Raw genomic sequence first — 22,279 nt, 5'->3', positions numbered from 1 at the left:
TTGCCAGACTACTTCCTCATTAGCACTTCTGACCAATGAGATTACAGCACTCACCTCAAACTCCCGCCCTCACCTTTCCAAACCGGCCAATAGGCGAGGCCTTTGGAGCTTTCCTCGCTTGGAGGCCGGGCCACACAGGTAACTCAGAAAAAAAAATAGAAAGGAGAGGAGGAAAAAAAACTCCAAGGCTTGTTATGGAGTTCGTGTGAAAGAAACACGGATTTCCACCCTTCTTTACCAGTTAAACCAGTATCTCTGGATAGAGCACACTCAAGTACTTCAACAGGTAGAGTCTCCTACCGCAAAACTCTTTCGTGGCGCCTCTGAAAATAATCTCCCCTTTTTTCTCTCTCCGTTTACCTCAATTGAGTTTCTAGCCCTTTTGTTCGCTCTTCTTATCACTTGGAAAAAGGTGAACCCTCGTGTTATTTTTATTTTAATCTTTGCTTTAATTGTAGTTTTTTACCCTTGTGGTCCCTGATGGCTTCGCACAGTGATACTCTGGTGGTGTTCTTTGGGGCAACAGCTGGTGCAAATGGGGGTAAACTGGGTTCGGATGAGAGGGAAATAATTCTCTTGGTGTGGCAAATTGTGGATCTACATGAGAAAAAGGTACGGACCTTTCTGACCCGTTCGTTCGTTGTACGGTTTCTTATGTACCCAGTGTTTGTGGCATAGTGTCTACCTGTAGTGAAACAGTATGTTTGTCATTTAAACCAACATGGTGTGCTCTCTGAAACCGTCTGTAACCTGCTTTATGCTAGCTAACGCTACATCAATTCTCCGTCCAGCCGTCTTATTAGCTCACCTTTTAACAGGTGTGCAACCAACATTTATCAAGCAGGTGAGGACTGTAGTTTCGCCTCCCAGGGAAAACACACCGTTTTGGTTTAGCATGTCAGCTTGTCAATACAAACAACGCTTTTAATGACAATTGAGTGATTTTTGCAACTACATTGTCAGTTGTTTTACTTTTGTAAGAGTGCATTTCCTAAATGTGGGGGGTTTTATTATACAATTTGCCATAAATTAGCAAATCTTCCACGCTTTATTCTGCGCCATGAACCGCTAAATCCATTCACAGGTCGGGAAGCTTCATAGGTGTCTAGTGAAGCCTGACTCTTTGGAGCGGACAGACGAGTGTAAAGAGGAGACAGGGCTGACTGTGGAAGATATCCTCAAAGCTGAGCCCCTGGATACAGTTCTGCAACAGGTGAGTCTCCCTGCTCTCTTACTAGAGAGGTGCATTTCTATAGAACTAACATTTAAGAATCAGGTGTCTTTTTTTTACACTCTTGATAAAATAAAGTGTTCACTCTGTTCTTGCACACATTAGCTTGAATGCACACACAGGAACTACACCTATGCATTATCATTAAGATGAAATGTCAGAGTAGAGTCCACACTGTGTTCCTAGACCTTGAATGCCACCTTGACATCCCCAAAAATTATTTCCCTTGCAAAAAAGGCCTTAGAAGTCCTGGTGCCATTTTCCTACCGTGATAAAAAATCTCTCACTATCATTAATGTCTATGGTATGAAAACCACAGCATCGGCTTGTAACATCTCGCTGCTGTCGGTAACAATGAGTATTTCAAAAGCTAATTAAACTGAGCCAACTTTCTTCTGACAGTTAATGCCCAAAGCGCGATGAGACAAGCCTGAGATGCTATTGAGCTGCAAGTTAATGTGAAGAGTGTCACATTTACCTGATGACCTTTTAAAAATAATAGTCTTCCACCTGGTTGAGATATGACATTGGTGTTACCCTGACAGTTAAACTCTGCTGACAGTTTGTAGGAGCTCAGGGGCTAGGATAGGCACAGCCTGAGGCCTCCTAAGATTAGGAGGAGTCGCAGGTCTAGTCTTGCCTTGGCCTGATGCATGCTGTAGACATCTGGAAGGTGGAATGTTTACCTGGGACCACACCTCTGATTTACACTGCAGGACAGACAGGAGGGAAAGCTTTTCAAAACTTCATCCCCATCACACCACTTCTTCACGGCCAAGATCTACATTTGCTTTGTGGTTCCTCCCAGTCAGGAGGTGTGTTTCGACAATAGTGCTTAAGTTGCCAAACATGTTTTTCAACCACCTTTGCAAGAGTGTTTGTTTGACTGACTGCACCTTCCCCACATGTCACAGTTTAGAAAACCTATTGTTATCATGCTGGACCAGGTTGGTTGATATTAATGCCGCTGAGGTCTAAAAACAATGCATTCACAAGCAGCTTAGTTCTGGTAATCAATCAAAAATAGGGTTGTATTTTTTTAATTATTTATGGGGCTTTAAAGCGATGAGGCTCCGGGGGTTATGACAGTCAGCGCAAAGCATAAAACAGTTACAGTTTTATTGACTTTTGATCCAATTGGTGAAGTCATTTGTGCCTCAGACAGACCTGGTAAGACTTCAGCTCTACTGTAGGTTAGTTTGTGTGCTGAACCTTCAAATATTAACCCAAGCTATCAGCTCGTTCTTCTCATGCCTTTGTGTTGTTGGTTACTTTTACTCCCTCTTTGTCATTCTACGATAAGTTTGATCCCTGTTGATACTGGGAAGTAAAATACATTAACATTATTTCTAGATATGTTGAAGTGTTGTCTAAAACTGCGGTGTGCAAGCATGTGTTCTCTTTAGATAAGGTAGCCCATTCCATTGTATTCAATGATAGAAAACAAACAAGCAGAGGCCTCTTAATGGTGGGCTTGTTGTATTGACCTGTGTGGTCAGAGCCCCCAAGGACATGAGTTGGTTTTCTTTAGTGAAAGATTTATTTATGGAGAGAAAGCTAGAGGGATTAAAACACTTAGTTTTCAAGCGTTTTAATGTAAGATTCTCTACTTGGAGCACAGCTGTCAGTACTGTAATAGCAATTAGGAGTTTTAAAAGGCTGCATTACAAAAACCTGTGACTTCTCTCTTGCAATGCTGTCAGAGTAGACCAATGAGCACGAATATGGCTATAGAAGATCAAGCATATATGCGTTTCACTATTACCTGTGACCCCCTTATCACGTTATGGTGTGTTCCACACCTGCAGTTCAGTTCCTGGGAACAGCCTGATGGATAATTGACCTGCTGTCAGGCTGCTGCTGACTGTACAGGCTTTGCTTTGGTCTGGACACTGCCAACATGTCACAGCCTGTAGAGCTGCACGTGAAGTAAGACCTCACCGACATTGTTTGTTTTGTTGTCATTGTGACAGCGCTTTCAACACTTTCAGACCACAGCCAGGAATACTGACTACTGGCTTCAGCGTTGACTTAAGTAAATGACTTAGCGTTATATCGTGACATGGAAAGCATGTGGAGTCACATCTTCCAGTGATTCACACAACACTATAGCAAAAGGCTGCATAATTATCAATTTGATTTATGAACCCGGACCGACAATGATGAAGTGACTGCTGGGGGTGGTTAACGTTTCCCTTGAACAAAATGTCAAGTTAATACCTTTTTGTAAAAGGAACATCATTAAATAATGTTGATGTGTTGTGCCTGTTGCTACAATGACTGTTGACATGTAGCTAAGAAAGCAAGTTATGGGAAGAAATCTGACTGAGACAGGAAGTTACTGGAGGAGGAGGATGTAGTGCTATGACCTCATTACATCAGTCAAGTTTCCAAACCAAGTCTCACTTCATTTTGTAAATGTATTAATGTTATGCAAAAAACAATGCAGTATACTGTAAATGACAGGGCAGCTACATCTTTATTTTGAGACTGCTTCAGGGAAAGAACAAGTTTCCTTATCGTTGGCATGTATTTGTGATTTTTCCTCACACTGGAACACTTTTGCTCTTCAGGTTTTATTTGTTTCTATTGATTATCTTTTCTTTATCTTAGCTTATGTTAGTTATTCTGCTGTGCTTGGTGATGTGGCGCACCTTCCCATAGTGTACAAACCTGGCACGAAATTGGCTTAAGAATACGCACTGCCAATGAAAGATATGTCATTTACATGATTATCCGTAGTGATTGTTTCCCAGTTTGAATGGTCCCTCTGAATGCCAGCAGCGTACTCTAATAAAACATGCTGATTCGCAGTGTGTGTTTGACTTTAGGGCCTGAAACAGTTACCACAGGGCCGGCTCCGGCACTCCCTGCTGCTCTTATCAGAGTTGCTTTCAGCCACCACCACCACCCCACCTCACCTCACCTCACCTCACCTCTGCATACAGCTACACTGGAGAGCAAACTGTGATAGGACCATGTTCAAAGGCCACTTCCTCCCCCTCATCTGTGGAAATGCTTTTCAGAGGGTAGAGTGAGACTGAAAGCTGCTTTAGAGGACACTTGGAAACCTAGTGTGTACAGAAATCATGTTGGAGACAGAACTTGATGTTGAAAACATTTAACTTTTATGCTTCCTTTTTATTATACAGAATTCTATTTTTGGATTAAATGTCTCCAATTATAATTGTTATAAGTATTACATCTGCATGTTCTGCAAGTTGCAACAGGGTACAGAAGGGAAATGTGGATACTGATCTGTTGGCCCTTCAATGTAAAGCAGTTGTTCTCAAATGGGGGTACGCGGACCCCTAGGGGTACGTTGGAGTACTGCAGGGGGTACGTGAGATTTATTTTATGTTAATGGAGAAAAAAAGGGTAACGAAGTTTGAGCAGTGTGGGTTTTATATTAATAGACTAGAGTTACACATACTTCAAAACACTAAGTGTAATAACTGCAGTTTGCCTCGCTGTCAGAATGACACAGATCCTCAGTGAAGCACAAGCCCATGTTTCACTACATTGTAACTTATTAAAAAGATCAGTTCAATGCAACTAATGTCATTTTAGTGTTATTGTATGATGTTAAAATTGGTTTGCCATGAATTTAGAGATGGATTGTAAACATTTGAAATGTAGCATTGAAGTGTTTCTCAGTTACAAGGTTGTTGTTTTAATAAATCAGACACTGATGGTGCAGCGCTGTACTGCACCTCTTTATATAGGCTTTTTCCCCTAACAAATAGTTTTTGTGCTGATCAGGGGGTACGTGGCTGAATTATTTTTTCAAAGGGGGTACATGATTGAAAACAGTTTGAGAATCACTGATGTAAAGGACTTAAATACTATACAGATCATGATGTTCATGAGCCCGTCTTAACGTCCTGTTGTTTCTACTAATCTGTTGTCACTGTGGGATTTCTCTTCTGTTCAGCTTGTTTGCTCAGTTCAAATGTTTTTTTGACACAGTGGAGAAAGGGAGTGGGTGTGCCACTACGTCATCTGAAACATTTGCTTTTCTCTCCGAAATCCGGCTTTAGTAATTTGCCAAGGTGGAGCTGCGTGCACAGCTATGAGCAAACACTACTCCTGTTATCACTGCCAACATGACATTGTCCTGTATGGTTACGCCTGCAAAGTGCTGGTGGATTAATCTACACAACTGTGGAGTAACATAGTTTTGGATTTCTGTGTTTAACGTCAGAACAGTAAAAGCTTCAGGTATTAAGTGGGATTAAAGATGGTACCTGACTTTTTCTTATTATTTTAGAGCGTTTAGACCCATGCTACTCCTTGAGAGAAATAAAAACACAGCAGAGACTGACTTATTGAGAATATACACATTAAATGAGTGAGGGAATTCAAATGTAGGTACTTAAATCCCACAAACGTTGTCTTTTACTTCTTGTTTTCTACTTACTTTACTATCTTGGTAAGGGCTATAATCCAAGGTGTGCTGCTTAGTTTAGCGGTACTGTATCATAACAATTGAAGAAAAGGGAAGGTAGATTGTTGTTGCCAAGACATTTCAGATATTTATTTTATTGTATAGCATGTATGATAATTATAGCCCCTGAAATAGAACAATTTGTGTCTGGGTTCCACCTTTTTAGTTTATCATAATATTGTGGTGCAGCTACATGTGGCGTGTCCTTTCACTAAAATGAATCGTTAACCTATTGTTCTGGCATTCAGTTTATTGTAACCGCCCTTCATTATAAGTCAGTCAGGTGTGGAATTAAAATGACAACACAGCACAACCTTCATCCTGTTGGGAATCTGTGGTGTGATGTCAATTAAAAACCCCTGTATCAGATCCGGGTCACCATGCAAACATTATTTTAAATTATTATTTTAAATAATTATTAGACAATGTAAAAAAAAATACATAAACATACATTATCTTTTGAATGTTGTACCCACTCTGTAACGTGTGTTGTAATATCTGCAAGTTGTCTTTTTGGCTTTAGTAAGGTAGCTGTGACTTTCTGCCACTAAGAACAGCTCTCGTGTTAAGCCCAATTACTCAATATCATTGTAAAACAAAGCTTTTTTTTCTGCTTTCCTTCTCAACTGAGCCATAGAACAACTTTTGGAAGCTGCAACCAGCAAGATGTTTGATTTTTGTTAGTGGTTTCACATGACCTTAACCCAGAACAGGGGCTTAGTGAATGAATGGTAATGACTGTCGATGCCTAAAGTCATTTTTGCACAACTGCAAACATATTTCCTTAATAGTTTGCAAATATTTGTAATTCACGGTTTAGCGACCAGTGATTATAGGTCTGATTGTGTTCATGGGCCCTAACTGTTTTTTCTTAGATCAATGATTCTTTCAGCTTTCTGTCCAGACCCCCCAAAACCCCCAAATCTAACCCAAGGCATTTGTTCCCTTGTCAGCAGCTGGTAAGCGTTGCCAAATAGTCCTGCATGACTGTTGGGGAGCATGCCTAAACACGCACCTCTAATACTCTCCCACTGTCTGAGGATAAGTCATATATAGCCAACGGCCATGTGAAACTAGGCAGTCGCCCTCACACTGAGACAGTCTAATTTAGCACTTACACTGGTGACTTTGAGGGGGTTAGGGAAAAAAGAATAACAAAGTTCTAACAATTTTCTAAAGTGGCCAAAGACACGAGCAAAAGCTACTCCCTGTTTGCATTGGAACATTAGGCCGCAAGGGAAGACCAGAGGCATTTAGGTCCATGATTTCAGAAAGATTTCAGTTTGACAGTATCACGCAAAGCTCGTCTTTATCCACATTGAATCAACCAACTCCTAGTATGTGAACGTGTTACTCGTACTGAAGATCTCGTTGAGAGTCAACAGCTTTCACCTGTCTCTATGTACAGTGGAGTCGCATGTAAACACGTAAGCATCCGCTCTCTACACAACTGATTAAATATTTAGCAAGCTAACATTATCAGATATTTTGACGATGAGCTGGCACCTAAATAAAATGTCATAGAAATGGTTTAACATGGTGTTATTTTTCTGAGACGGTAATCAAACGATGATATTCTCACATGGTTAGGTTGGGCCTCAGAACTCTGTCCTGTGACCTCGGATGTCATTTTCCTGTATTTGTTGACATTTAAGTAATGGCTTCTGTTGACAGTGAAATGTTGCCAAGAACAGGTTGACACAACAAAACGCTCATTTAATGTGGTAGTTATAAATAAACATGTACATACAGTATGTGGGAGCTGCTGGTATGAAGGATTGTGTGTTGTAACTGTCAGCGTAAACTGTAAAGGCAGGTTGGACCCGTAGTACCCGTACGGGTTGTTTTTCCTCCGGCTGTGACCGTTTGTCGTGCTGAGAGAAAACTGTGATTAGTGGTGTGATCATTCCTCTCCTTTGTCTGCTCCCTCCCTCGCTAGACAAACACTGAAACCGGTTAGCCTCGTTTGTAATAAGAAACAAACACGCAGTCAAATGTCAAACACGCCACCTTCACTTGTATGCCTTTAAGATTAAAGAACATTGTAATTCTCACTTTTACATTTTAGGTGGTGTTTGCACATATTTTAAACCAGATATTGCTATTTTCTTATAAATGTTTGTAAAGCAATGTGAATTAAATCATTCTAAATAAAGATGGTTTTGATTTTTTTTCCTTTTAATGGGCACATATTCTGAAGTATTGTGATAGTGTTTCATTTTCTTTTCGCCTTCCTTTTTGTTTCTTTATGCAGTTCCAGCAGTCGGTGTCATCCGAAGTGAAATCCCTCGGCAGAAGCTCGTTCACACTTTGTGTCGACAGTCCGCTCGTCATCCGACAGGCGCTCCATCCAGAAGCTTCCACAAAGGTAATGGTTCATACTGTTGTTGCACACGCCTGTTTTAACCATAAAGTCACATTTTAGACTTGGAGATACAACAAGAAAATGTTTCTAGTAGCATTTATCATTCTGCATTTGCAACACAATAAAGGCTACTAGAAAAAAGAAATGTGTATCTCCAACGTACAATAAGTGTTTTGCATGGAACAATGGCAATTGCTTTGTTCAAATGAAATGTCTTAAATGTGTATGTTTCCATTAAAGTTTTGCTAACTGCAGTTATCCCACTAAACAAATCAATTTGTCGTTCTCTGTGCATGGCTCCAGTGACATCATAGTGTCTGTGATAAGCATGCGGAAACCAAACACACTGTTCATTTCCAGAACTCAGTTAAATGCGCGTCAACGTAAGGATTTGTTACCCTCACGAACGTGGGCATTGTGCAGTATTAAGAATGAATGCATTTCATTGGAATTATTATTTTCTCTTTTTTCTTTCCTGGTATTACCACAAGAAGATATATTTACATTTCATCTTTGCTTACTGCTGTGTCCATGTTGTCATACTGAATCATTTGTTTTTTGTCTATTTTTCAGAATCTCGTCCTTCCTGAATGTTTCTTTTCATTTGTGGACTTGAAGAAAGACTTTCAGAAATGCTGCCCCGACGCCACCGCTGCACAGCAGCTCACACCTGCCTCCATGTTGGAATGTATCCTTACTAACATTACTGAGAGATTGTTCTAAATGCTGCCATTAACTGTATATTTCAGGAATAAGACAAAATTCTCTTTCTTTCTTCTTAGTTTTGGTTAACTGATAAAGTAGGCCTAAAACCCGACAGCAAGTCACATCAGCAAGTAGTACACACAAACGATAGTATCCTGGACAGTGTCCTTAACTGTGAGTGTAGATGTTGGTCTCCCAGCTGTGTCGGAGCAGTCGATGGGAGAGACGGAGGTGAGCAGCATGGTGCAGCTGACCCTCCACCTCCTGGCTGAGCCCTACAGTAAGTCACCACCACATTGAATCCACTGGTTTTGTCTTTAGTGGGAAAGTTCTGTTCATTCATTTCGGGCAAAAGTTAGGCTGTAGGATTATAGGTATGTTGCAGCTCCATCTTTTAGTTGCAGTGAGTTCATTCTTACCCTTTTTTTTTTGCGCAGATATGCTATAAAAACCGGTGTAATTACCTGATGTTTGGGGATATAAAATCAACTCTGTGACTGCCAAATCAAAGTCTTTGTATTCTAACAAAACCTGTCTTGCACATTTGAATAGCATGGAATCTTTGAACAAACCCAAATGTCACAGTGAAAAACACTTCTAACTTTAAGGTGTGGTAGTTTGTTAATCACATAATATCTTGATTATATTATTGCTAGCCAGAGGTCCTTCTATACTTAAACAAACATTAGATGATTAACTGCAGTACAGATGGATGTTATATGACTCCAGATATGTTGAAGTGCAAATAATAAATCAAAACTTAAAGCGCCATCTTGTATCTCGACTGTGGCAGTCGCCTCTGGCTTTACCCCCTTAATAACAGCCAAGCATGTCTTTGGGTGTGACAGTAACAGGAATGCAGAGGGCTTGAAACACACACTGTTGGCAGGGCGAACCTGTTCACCACAGAAAGGAGAGAACATTGTTTTGGACCTACAGGATGAAACAGCACACTCAATCATACAATTATATGTCTTTGTTTTATTTTAGACCACAAGTTCTCCTGTGTGGAAACGGTGAAGTACAAGTTTGATTCTGGCACATGGTATGTATAAACTTTTCATTTATGTACATGTATCTCACTTAATCTCTGCTCCTAACACACCTGTTTGTGTACAGACTGCCCCCCCCCCTCCTCCAGCCATTTTCAGCATTGATTACAGCTACTATGAAACCACAAGTGTGTCATTAAAGCTGTCCAACTTTGCCATCAAGTGCTTACCTGGCTATCTAGTAGCAGAACACCAAATCCTGCTGCTCTCAGACAGGGAAAAGCCTATCACCTTGACAACCCCCTGACATTTAATCATGTGTTACAGTGGTAAGCACTTACTGCGAGTGGCCTCTGTGTCTGCAATCTGTAGACAGTTTGATCAAACTTAACAAAAGCGTGGTGCTTTTTCTTAAAGCTAAACTAATCAGCAGGGTTTTGAATAATCTGTTTCTTATAATTCCTCTTTAGTAAGTTTTGTTTATATGTCGTTAATGTTTTTTTTTTACCCTCTTCAGCAGCAAAACAGAGCCGGTGGACAGTGAGACGGTGATCAGAGCGCGGGGACTTCCATGGCAGTCTTCTGACCAAGACATCGCTCGCTTCTTTAAAGGCCTCAGCATTGCCAAGTATGTTGGACTTCATAGACACAATTCCTTAAGCCACCTTAATCAAATAATTTTTATTAAAACTCCTACAGGAAAACATTTAAAGTGATTTATAGAGCTTTCAAAGTATTAGGGTGCAGATTTGATTTCACTGCTCAGGCATTTTCAGTGTTTTCAAGGTTGTATAAAATGCTTATTTGAATGTCCAATGGAGTTTTCCAAGATGAATGTAAAATGCTTATGTCATGTGTTTAAACACTTATCAGTTTTGTACAGTAGGCCAAAATAGTTGTAAGCAAATCCATGAAACCTCAAGGCATGGCTGTAAAATATTAAAAAGATTAGCTTGAATATAACAAAAGTACGGAAATATTAGGATTGGAGCTGCTTTGATTAGCAACGCCTTGATCTGCCACTGTTCTTGAGCAAATATATTACGTATATTTATAGCTTTCATTTTATTTATGACTTTGTAGGAAGACCTGTGCCGGAATGAGACATCGCTTTAAAAGCTTAAAATAGCTTTCCTGGAGTTTTTCTTGACCAAATGATCTGTGTTGGTACTCATGTTTGTCTCTTTGTGTTTCAGGGGTGGCGTGGCCCTGTGTCTGAACGCTCAAGGCAGGAGGAACGGTGAGGCCTTAGTTCGTTTCATAAACTCGGAACACCGGGACCTGGCTCTCGAACGTCACAAGCACCACATGGGCAGCCGCTACATTGAGGTTATTCTCTCTTTTCTTTTAATTCTTTGCTAAACACAATATCACTTTTAGGTTTTGCTCTTTTGTGTGAATCTCTGAAATGTCTTCTAAACTAAATGATTAATAAATAAAGTGCTTCAATGCCTAAATCTAGTTTTCCTCTTGTCGACTCAGGTGTACAAGGCCACAGGAGAGGAATTCCTCAAGATTGCAGGAGGTAAGATTTCAGATCTGTTTTCCCTCTCTTCTCCTCTCCATGTTTGTATGGGCACTCGTAGTGAAAGGCTTTCTGTTTTTGTGAGGTAGACTTTTATTTCAAGGCTTCCCGCATCTTTGAGGAAAAACAAAAACACACCTGTAAAAAGGGCAGCTCTTTAGTGACCGTTAAAAACAGGGGATCTCATTTGCTCTCCGGCTCTCTCTCCTATTACCTGTGACTTTGCCTCATCCCAGTGACTCTCCTGCAGCTTATCTGGTACTAATGAAAGACGCTTTGTGAGGAGCTTCCCCCCTCTGCCCCCCCCCCCCATCCCTTCCTCACCTCCTCATCCCCATCTAAGTCCTGCAGAGGCCAGTTGGAGAGAAATTTCACTCTCGGCTAACAGCGGCTCACCTGTTCAATGCAGCCTCGAGCGACACTCCCCCGAGGGGGAGACGGCTGCCGGCCGGGGAAAGGACCGGCTCAGTGCTGACACAAAGAGGGTGTGAAGAGACAAAGGCAGGGTCTGGGGTCTCTGGACCGCAGAGCAGCAGCCTCCAGTAACACAGGACAGAGATAACACACAAAGGAACAGTCACAGAGCAGATAACTGACAGTGGCTGCCGGTCCCACTGTGGACTTTACTCAAATGAGTTAAGATCAGCACATTGGACTCCAAGCAAACACTGTAGGTCCAGCAGACAAGATACAAGTGCATTTATCAATAGAAATGAAAGCAGTTCACTATAACCGTGTAACTATATGTATAATCCAAAACCTAGTGATCATGCACCGACATTGTGTAGGAAAATGTTATATTGTACCATAAAGAGCAATCAACAAATATGGGCTTGGCATCTCCTGGCTAGTAGTAGCATGAAGAGGGAGAATAACAATAAATGTGGCTCCACTAATTAGAAGGTTAGTGGTAACAAGTTCAACCCTGGCCCCTGCAGTACATGTCAAAAATATCCGTGCAGCAAGATACTAAAGCCCAAATCGATTTCCATATGAGTGTACTTCAAATGTATCGCTTGTGATTAGCAAGTAGCACCTTGTAAGGTAGCCTCGGATCCCAGAGAGTGAATTGGTTGACTAAGACTAAAACACAAACGCCGTTCATTAACCATGCGTTGTCTAAAGAGTGTTACTGGGATGGTCGTGTGATGCCAGGTGTTTAAACATTTCTGTTCTCTGACTCCAGGCACGTCTAACGAGGTGGCCCAGTTCCTGTCCAAAGAGAACCAGGTGATAATCCGTATGAGGGGCTTGCCCTTCACCGCCACATCCCAGGAAGTGCTGTCCTTCCTCGGCCCCGAGAGCCCCGTCACAGACGGTGCGGAGGGTCTGCTCTTTGTCAAGTACCCCGATGGACGGCCCACCGGCGATGCCTTTGTGCTCTTCTCTTGTGAAGAGTACGCCCAGAATGCCCTGAAGAAGCACAAGCAGATCCTGGGGAAGCGCTATATCGAGCTGTTTCGGAGTACTGCAGCGGAGGTGCAACAGGTAAAGGATTTTATATATGAGGGGTTGTAGAAAGATTTGTACATTTTGTCAGACTTTTAAGAATACTGCTAGGAAAATGTACTCACACACTACAACAAGGATCACAAATCCATGTCATGAAGTTCCTCCCTATGCGTGATGTCAATGACCGTAGACCGACCACAACAGAACGTTTCTAAACAACTGGTGTCATGATCAGTGAGCTGACAGGGTACCGGAAGTATATTACTAAACAGTTGAGACGTTTGCGCAACTGAAAATAATTGTTTTATTATGTCACAACGTATGTGTGTATTGTTGTTTTGTCATCACCCTGACAAACTGTGGGAACTTTGTGACCCTCAGTACAGTTATATTGGCTGGGAAATGTTAATAGAAAGTAGACTATACTTGATTTAACCTTATTTTCATTTGTATGTCAGTCTAGTTAAGGCCTTTTTGTCTTTGTCTTTTTTTCCCTTTTTAAAAAAATAAATAATTAGGATCCCCATTAGCACTAGCATGAGCATTGGCTATTCTTCCTGGGGTCCTCACACAAAACATACATACACACACATACATAAACATACATAAAACAAAACAAAAACAAGGCAAGCTTTATACCAGAGTTCCACTGTGGGGAATAGCATGAAATGATTATTAACCGTAATAGATTTAAGGCAGGCAACGAGCAGTAATGACTTTTCAGATTCATCATTCTCATCGTCTTTGCTCTCTAGGTCCTGAACCGCTACATGTCGGCTCCTCTGATCTCCACCCTCCCCCCCTCCCCCATCGTGCCGGTCCCGGTCATGGCCCAGCCGTACCTCCCAGCGGCCAGCAGCAGTCGGGACTGTGTGCGCCTGCGAGGCCTGCCCTACACCGCCGGCATCGAAGATATCCTGGAGTTCATGGGAGAGCACACCGTGGACATCAAACCCCACGGAGTCCACATGGTGCTCAACCAACAGGTCAGACTGCTGGGGGGTCAGAGACAACATGTAACTGTGAAGGTTCACAGTCTTAAAACCATATTGAATGTCGCTCGTCTTGTTTTTTGGTCATGTTCATACATTTTTGTATTGTAGCAAGTATTTAAGCACAGATAAGATCTCAAGCTGTGACATGTTTTGTTAGAATTTAACTTAATCCGCCAGCCCCAAACTTCACCTACTTTAAGCCAAAGCCACTTTCTTGTAATTTTAGAATTTTTGGGAGAGTTGTTAAAGTTATTCTTGTGCCTTTTGTGTCTTTTATTCATTTTGTCTGTGTCCTCCTTTATCCTCTTCTACAGGGTCGGCCCTCTGGTGACGCTTTCATCCAGATGAGATCACCTGACAAGTCGTTCATGGTGGCCCAGAAGTGCCACAAGAAGACCATGAAGGACCGGTACGTGGAGGTGTTCCAGTGCTCCACGGAGGAGATGAGCATCGTGCTGATGGGAGGAACCCTGAACCGCAGCGGCCTCTCCCCCCCGCCCTGCAAGCTTCCCTGTAAGAGACCACCTCCACCAGTTGAGACTTATAGCAGTGTTAGGATTGTCTTTTCCTATAATACATAATATGTACTGACACTGATTAATTTAGAAATGCTGCCCGAGCTATTAGGCTGACACCTTTCATGCCTGCATTGTTCCTGTGGATTTATCTGTTATTATTTCCAAATAGTCTTTAGTAATGTTTACAGCTTACTATACAACGCCTATATACAATACAGCTTTGTCTCTGCTCTCCTTTGAAACACAAATGCCGGTTCAGACTGGACTGAATGCAACTCTGTACTTTGCTCTGTATGGCTCATATCTGTCTATGGGACTGGAGATTAGATTGGATTGGCAGCCATTGAAGAGCATTTTCATTTTAGGTTGATTCAGTTACTTCCTGAGAGATGTCTTTTCCCCCTTCTACCTACTAGAATTAGAGTTATGGTGATTTCTTCTTGCCCTCACTACCGGAATCACATCACAAAGTCAGCAGTGTTTTGTGTCACTGTGTTGGCACTGAGGGTCACCACAGCAGCCCACAGCCTCACACTGATAATGGCTGTTTGTATGTAAATACAGCCACACTGGCATTTGTGTTTGTTTACATGATAGGTATGACAACCTGAAGGACACAGTAAGCTAAATAAAATACCTGGCTGGGTATACAGTTTGTTTTTTTCCCGGCATGATTCTGGTCTGATGGCTTTTGCAAAGGAAACATTTCTTAATATTTGTATAAATGTGGCTGCTCTGTCCTCAGCTGCCTTCTTGTGACACATGCAGACAGACCAAATGATCGATGTCTGAATGTACATCTTACAGTACATCATCTGAATTTTAGTCTTACAGAAACATGTGTGGTTTTGGTAACGTTTATGGACACACTTATGATGGCTCAACAGTCTGATTTCATGACTGCTTTTTTTGCTATCCCCTAAATCAGGGGTGTCAAACTCAAATACACAGTGGGCCAAAATAAAAAAAATCGGTACTAGTCGAGGGCCGGACTGGTTCAATGTTTATTGTAAAACTATTTGAAGTTAACTTATTGCACGTAGTAAACCTGGAACTAACAAAGCTTAAATGATTGCCTATAAAAACAACATTAAATAATCAGTTGCATTCATTTCTTATGGCTCTATCTGCAGAGTCATTTCTTATGATTACATTTTTCCACAGGCCAACAACAGCTTCAAAAAAACAATTTCCCTCAAAGAACAAACCAAACATGCCCTGTTGTCTCAAGAAACAAAGTGCAGAAGGAAACATCCATTAAACTCAGTGTGCTGCTCTGTGATGCTAGTTCAAGCCATATACTTGGCATCTCATCTTGGGTCAAAGGTCATCAATGTTTGGGCTCAGGCTCTGAGTGGAGGAAATCCTCAGGATTGAGTGAAGGTGTGCGTGCAATATACCGGCGGGCCAGATCTAATAGTAATTTCAATGTATCCTGCGGGCCGAAATTAAATCCACCAAGGGCCTGATTTGGCCCCCGGGCCTTGAGTTTGACACGTGCCCTAAATCCTCCTCTCTTTGTGATGACATTACTTCTGGCCAAGACGCAGATTGTCATTTAAAAAAATAATAATTAAATCTCTTGTTCACATGTCTTGTCTTATTACACCATCAGTCTAAACCCCAACAATGTTCGGTTAACAATTTAGTATATTCCAGACTTCTTTAGTAAGAATTGGTACATTTTCTACCTTCAGTCTGATGTTACGTCTCTCAGACACATGGTGATGTAAGTAACAATAAGGTCACATGGTTTCGCAGGCTGTTGAAATCCTCATGCAGCGTGTTGTTACCGTTCCCTTACTTCTCCGTATATGACAGGACTGTGCATGTACTGAACACAGCATGTGAATGACCGGATCCTCTCTGTCTGTTTCTGCAGGTCTGTCCCCCCCCACAGCCTACGCCTTCCCCACCCCCCCCTCCATGCTCTCTGAAGCGGCCCTCTACCAGTCCCCCCTGCTGGCTGCTCCCAGACCCCCCCAGAGCATGACACACAGCCCTGCTCACGCTCTGGCCTACTATCCCCCCCAGCCACACATGTACATGAACATGAACATGAACTACACAGCGTACTACCCCAGGTTAGTGTCTCATCAGCTACATCTTCATCGGTTTGTACCCTTTTGTTCTTTCTATCTTTACTGACCAAACTATCTCTCTCTCTCTCTCTCTCTCTCTCTCTCTCTCTCTCTCTCTCTCTCTCTCTCTCTCTCTCTCTCTCTCTCTCTCTCTCTCTCTCTCTCTCTCTCTCTCTCTCTCTCTCTCTCTCTCTAGCCCCCCAGTGTCCCCCTCCACAATGAGCTACTTTGCAGCTCCACCTGGATCGATGGCAGCAGCGGTCGCAGCCCAGCCCCACCCTGCAGGCTCCGCCTCCTCCGTAATGCCGCAGCCTGGAGCCCTGATGAGGATGCAGGGCCTGCCCTACAACACCGGGGTCAAGGACATCCTCAGCTTCTTCCAGGGATACCAGGTCAGCACATGTTGCAGATAAATAACCACAGATATAAAAGTGTACAGGGATGTAAATACAACCCAAAGATGCCCAGTGTGTAAATGTGTTTCCAAGAAAAAAACAGATATTGTGCTCTATTTGTGAAATTATGAAACCTTTTGGATTAAAACTGCACCTTATTTGAAGCAGGCCCATTGCAATTAGTTTAAACCATTAACAGCAGCCCCTTGATAATGAAAGTACATCTAAATGCTGACCAGGATAACAAGAGAGAATCTCCCCACAAACTTTAACCCCATGTGAAGGACCTCCGAGTGCAGCTATGAAGATTTACCCTTTACCAAGTCACACCACAGTAGGATTCAATTAAAAGACATGTGTGCACTTGTCCCCCCTCCCTTCTCTGTGCTGCCCATATTTTTCTGTTGCCAGACTAAATGAGGTGGAGTCCTCTGAAGCAGGTATGAACCCTGACGGGTGCGGCCTCAGACGGTTTGGCACGACAGGGAGTGGAGAGGGGTGTGAGGTGGAGGGGTTGTGCTGTGGTTTTTGTATGGCATATGATGACATTTAGTATCAGTACAACAATTATATATGTGTGTGTGTGTGTGTGTGTGTGTGTGTGTGTGTGTGTGTGTGTGTGTGTGTGTGTGTGTGTGTGGTGTGTGTGTGTGGTGTGTGTGTGTGTGTGTGTGTGTGTGTGTGTGTGTGTGTGTGTGTGTGTGTGTGTGTGTGTGTGTGTGTGTGCTGTGTGTGTGTGTGTGTGTGTGTGTGTGTGTGTGTGTGTGTGTGTGTGTGTGTGTGTGTGTGTGTGTGTGTGAGAAAAGGGGGGGTAGGAACCTTTTTTTTTTTTTTCTTACTTGCACTCTGGAGATCTCTACATGCTGAGGGAGTTCATGAGAAGTCTATCTGTGAGTAGATCTGACCCCAGGCCTGACTTTTGGCTGAAGTTCTGTAATTGTATCTCTGAAGGAGTGAGTGTGTGTTTTTCTGGCTGCAGCAGCGTCTCTCACACGGCCCCTGGGTGAGAGAAGAGTTCCCACACCAGAACTGGTCTCCTTCACCCCCCCCAGTCCCTAACTATTTCAAACTGTTTTTATTTTGTTCCTATTATAGCCTTTACAGCACGTTTTTGGTTTGTGTGTTTTTAAGTCTTCCTCAAGGAAGTATTTTTGAGAGTGTATACCTCTTCATCTTGTGTGTATGTAAAGCTGTGTACTGCTCAAAGCCTCCCCCCCCCATCCCCCTGACTGTGCGTTCGTTATTGTGCCGTCTGTAGTACGCCCCTGAGGAGTACAGCGGCATGGTTCAGATGAGCCATCAGGCCAGGAGTCTGATTCAGCCCAAAGAATGGCTCTGTCTTTAGGCACTCACCCCAAGGTAAGAGGAGCCCCCGACCAAAGAGACCCAGAGTGGGCAGAGAGGGCATTTCCTGCACTTAAATAACATCTATATGTTGAGGCTCATGCACAATATGCAGCACTGGACAATGAGCACTGATGGTGATTTGTGTTAACAGTTTAATAAGGTTGGTTGAATATGGAGTATATATTTTAAATGTCATACTCCAGCATTATGTTATATAAAGTATTTCAGTAAATACATGTGTAGCATGTGCCAGGTACACGTTAACATATAGCAATTTTCTACGTAAATAATAGCATATCTTTTAACTAGCAAGTCATTGAACCAATGCTTTCTGTGACCAAACTAGTTAGCTCCCTGAAGCTAAATGCTAAATCCTTGCAGAATAGAAGCTTTCACACCAAGTACTTTGCCGTACTTAGTTCATGAGAACTTAGTTCATGAGAACTCTTTAGTTCTGATGAACTCTTTAGTTCTGATGAGCTAAAGAGCAGATCGCGTTCACACCGGAATAAGTCCCTGAGGGAGGATTAGTCAAATGAAGCCGCTGACGTCACTGCGTCTTCTTCTGCTTTGGGTTTACTGGCAGGCCGCAAATAACTTCACGGCGTATACTGCCACCCGAAGTCCCCGGCCGGACTGGCTTCAGCCTTTGTTGTGTTCAAAATTCCAGGAAAGACAGATGACTTCTAAGTTTAAATATTTATTATGAGAGAGCAAAATATATATATATATAGTCACTTGGCCAAGGACTCCGTCACGTCATAGAAATTACAGGCTGTAATCTGTAACCACTATTTCCGGAAAAGAGCCTCGAACCTCGTGCGTGCATACATTTTTATTACACAGGGCGTTGCCCGTACATTTATGATTGGTCAAGACTAGCTGAAGAGATACCATGGTTTAGACTTGGTTCTCTTTGGTAGGTGCACAGACTCAGAAAAAAGTCTCTTGGCAACACGATCCTCCAATTAGCATTCGTCCGGCCTGTGGAAGTCCCTCCCATCACAAGGAATTTATTTTTTCTGAAGCTTTCTGCAGATATAGTGGAATCTTCATAATGCTGCTTCCTAGCTGTGTGTGGGACCTTTCCTCATGACTCCACCGCTGCCACGTTTTAGTTTGTGTTGCCATAAGTCTCTCTCCGTTGGTGTGCTGGGCTAATGCTAATAATGCTAATGCGAGCAAATAAAATGGCGGCTTCACAAATTTTTTTGGGAGTTTTACGGGGAGTGGTTTGCAATCCGCCCAGCCAATCAGAAATGGGAATCTTTTTCTCCCATGAAAGTGCTTGCTCTCTAGCAGGGACTGAAAAGAGAGTGGAAAGGTTCTCATGAACTAAGTTCTAGTTCCGGATCGTTTTGGTGTGAACGCACATTTTCGGAACTATACTGGGAAAAGTACTCCGGTGTGAAAGCGCCTATTGTAGCTTCCTAAATAATGCGAGTGTGAAACTATGGATAATTAATGCGACATGAAATATCTCACAAAAAATCCATGATGACAAATCACCACACACACCATTAAACACACGCCAGCCTTATGATACATTTCCAGCCCTAATCAAAAGGAATGCCCGATCTACCCACCGAAGCTCTGAGCTCCTGACCCGCATGTCGACCCGCCGCTTCCCAATCTGCCTCCTCCCTGACGTCTGTCCTGTGGGCCTGATAGGAGTGCTGAGTCCTGACACTTAAATAATAACCCATATCACACACAATGTATGAGATATTAGGAACATTTAACCACTGTTTGGGTAATTAAGTACTTGAAGGAAGTGACTACAGGTTAAAACAATTGTCACGATTAAAGAATGTAGATATGATAGTTGATATATCATTTTACAGCTTAGACTTGTGGCTGCACCGCCTCCTGCAGATAATTTGCATGCTTGTAAAATATGACACCCGCTCCTAGCAGGAAGTTTGGTGTTGCAATAAGTCTTTTGAGGATCATTTATTGTCATTGAGCAACACAGAAAATGCAGTTACAACCTGGTGGATTGATGCCACACCAGACAATCGACAATTGAGACCTTGAGATAGATTGTGCTATAAATGGTAAATGAACAGTATTTGTATTACTGAACAGAACAATAAGACAAACATTAAGATGCTTTCTTTTAATTCTGCCTCTGCTTACATAAATATAAGTGTCAGTCGGTCTTGATTCAGCACTCCTACACTGAACCTCGTCATGCAAATTGTTTCCTAAACATTGCCTAAACTCTTCCTCGACTCTTTCCAGTGAACGTCCTGAACGCAGCGCCTCCCTCTCTCCTGCTCTCACATGTTACTCTCCAACTCATTTCATCAGTGTGTTGTTTCGAATCTGCATGTCTTAAGAATGTATCTCCTTTTGCATTATAATTGATTTTGATGTTGATGCATGCAAACTAAGGGGTAGTTCCTGTGTGGCACCCCCCACCTGCCGCTGGGTTTCAGCTGCTCTGGGAACAGCATGTCCTCTGCTTCTGCTCTTTAAGCTCTGCCCATTAATCCTTTTTTCCCTACCTAACTGGACCGGTTTGATGAGCTGATCTTCTCCAATGTTCCTCCTCGGCTTTGTGGGCTCCCCCTGGTGTTTTCACAGTGGCGCTGCATCAAAATACTTAATGTGTCTCCTCTTTATAACTGCAGCTCCAGCCAGACGCCGTGCTCATCTTGTACAACTACAGCGGGCAGTGCAGCGGCGAGGCGTTGATCACCTTCCACAGCGAGGAGGTGGCCAGGCGGGCCGTCAGCGAGCACGCCAACAGCCCCTTCTACGGCCAGCCGGTCCGCATGCTCCTGATCCACTGACCTGCTCTCCATCTCTCTCGTCCTGCAATTTAACCCCCCATTGAAGAGCACTCATCTGCCAATTGCTTTACATGTAGCAGCAACTTTTTAATTTGATCCCAGTGCCACTAAAAAACAATATTAAAAAAAGCCCTCCCTTTTCCCTGATCTGTCATACTGACACCGCTCACCCTGACACCGCCTGTCCTGACACTCCTGAAGCAGCGGCTGGAGTTTGAGTATCCACTGGTGACGCCTCATGTCGGGCTTATGACTCTGTGGATGTTACACACATTAGTATTTGAGCCTACTGTAATAGCTGGTTGTGGAGACTAGAAGGTGAGGAGCCTGGACAAATATGCATGTATATTTAAATGCTCTTTATATGCCCCTCCCCATATGACTGTACAGATGTTCATCCTGAAATGCTTGAGGCTTTACGAACCACTTCTGCACACCATATTTTCTGTATATTTCTTATTTTTTCCCTATTAACCACAACAAGGATTTTCAGAGTTTATGATTCTGCGTGTTAGCTCGATGCTAACACAGATGTGTGCATGCACACTGTTTATTGAGTTGATGACCTCCAGCAGTGTAGTGGTGCCATTAAAATGATAAAAAGAGAGAAGCCATGAAGACTACTGAAGCAACAGTGAATATCAAACTGTACTGCTCACTGGATAATTTATAACTAACCTTGGCTGCAGTGACGATTGGTTAAAACGACTACTTTTCTGTTAAAAAGCATTTATGAGTTTGTCAACCCATTGAGACTTTTACAAGCACTACAAATTTATTTTCTCTAATGTAAGAGTTAAGTGACAGAGCCTCTTTAACTGAGTGGAACGACAAATTAATTCCATTTTTATTAACTTCACTTCCTTACATTTTGATATATGACCAGAGGCGTATCTCGAAGCCTTTTATAATGATCGACCCCAGCTACTAGATCTCTTCTGTTTTGGTTTCCAACGATCAGTCTGAAGCTGCTTTAATTCCTGCTTCTGACCGAGTACTGTGTAAAAGCTGCAGGAGTTGTTCTGTGACAGGCCTGCCGACAGCTGTCTGAGTTTATCCCCTCCCACTTTTTACCATGCCTACATTACCCAGAGTGCAATACTGGCCAAAACTAGGCTAGGTCAACCTCTGGTGGCAGAGGAGAAATGTATTTCTTTTGTTGCAAGTTTGACACTTGAGTTTATATCTGTGTATAAGTCAATACAATAAATAATGTTAAAATCTATTCATGTTTCATGTGGTCTCATTTTAAGAGATGCAATCGTAAGGTCCTAATAAAACCAATAAGTAAATTTGCCAAACAAAGAAATGTATATGATCTTTTTAAATGTGATGTGGAAAAGCCTCCCGTCCGACCTGAAGTCACCGGGCGAGAACATACATTTTTATAAAGATACAACAATTAATCAAATTACTTTTGATTGCACT

General features: G+C 42.4%; 1 protein-coding gene across 2 annotated transcripts; it reads left to right on the top strand.

The window, feature by feature from the left end:
- The first annotated feature begins 141 nt into the window (after nt 1–141).
- Nucleotides 142–22,076, top strand: esrp2 (epithelial splicing regulatory protein 2). 2 transcript variants are annotated; one of them, XM_034232186.1, is made up of 16 exons: nt 143–612; nt 1,085–1,213; nt 7,933–8,046; nt 8,617–8,731; nt 8,933–9,028; nt 9,739–9,793; nt 10,258–10,368; nt 10,937–11,069; nt 11,223–11,265; nt 12,452–12,753; nt 13,473–13,703; nt 14,027–14,225; nt 16,113–16,314; nt 16,508–16,703; nt 17,965–18,065; nt 20,690–22,076. In XM_034232186.1, the coding sequence occupies exons 1-15, from the start codon at nt 481–483 to the stop codon at nt 18,049–18,051; spliced, it is 2,145 nt and encodes a 714-aa protein (XP_034088077.1). In that variant the 5' UTR covers nt 143–480; the 3' UTR covers nt 18,052–18,065; nt 20,690–22,076. The 2 variants fall into 2 exon arrangements, with proteins under 2 accessions (XP_034088078.1, XP_034088077.1); XM_034232187.1 differs by lacking the exon at nt 17,965–18,065 and having other exon boundaries at nt 142–612.
- Nucleotides 22,077–22,279: the final 203 nt, after the last annotated feature.

This window comes from Gymnodraco acuticeps, unplaced genomic scaffold (assembly GCF_902827175.1).
Source record: "Gymnodraco acuticeps unplaced genomic scaffold, fGymAcu1.1, whole genome shotgun sequence".
In the NCBI taxonomy this organism is placed as follows: domain Eukaryota; kingdom Metazoa; phylum Chordata; class Actinopteri; order Perciformes; family Bathydraconidae; genus Gymnodraco; species Gymnodraco acuticeps.
The sequence above is the reverse complement of the archived record's forward strand: the minus strand, read 5'-3'. Positions and strand labels throughout refer to the sequence as shown.

What these genes read in the sequence shown, in the direction of transcription:
- esrp2 (XM_034232187.1), top strand. Translation starts at nt 481, where the DNA reads ATGGCTTCGCACAGTGATACTCTGGTGGTGTTCTTTGGGGCAACAGCT. An exon ending in TGGATACAGTTCTGCAACAG is followed by an intron (nt 1,214 to 7,932) that starts GTGAGTCTCCCT and finishes TTCTTTATGCAG; the next exon opens with TTCCAGCAGTCGGTGTCATC. An exon ending in ACCTGCCTCCATGTTGGAAT is followed by an intron (nt 8,732 to 8,932) that starts GTATCCTTACTA and finishes CTGTGAGTGTAG; the next exon opens with ATGTTGGTCTCCCAGCTGTG.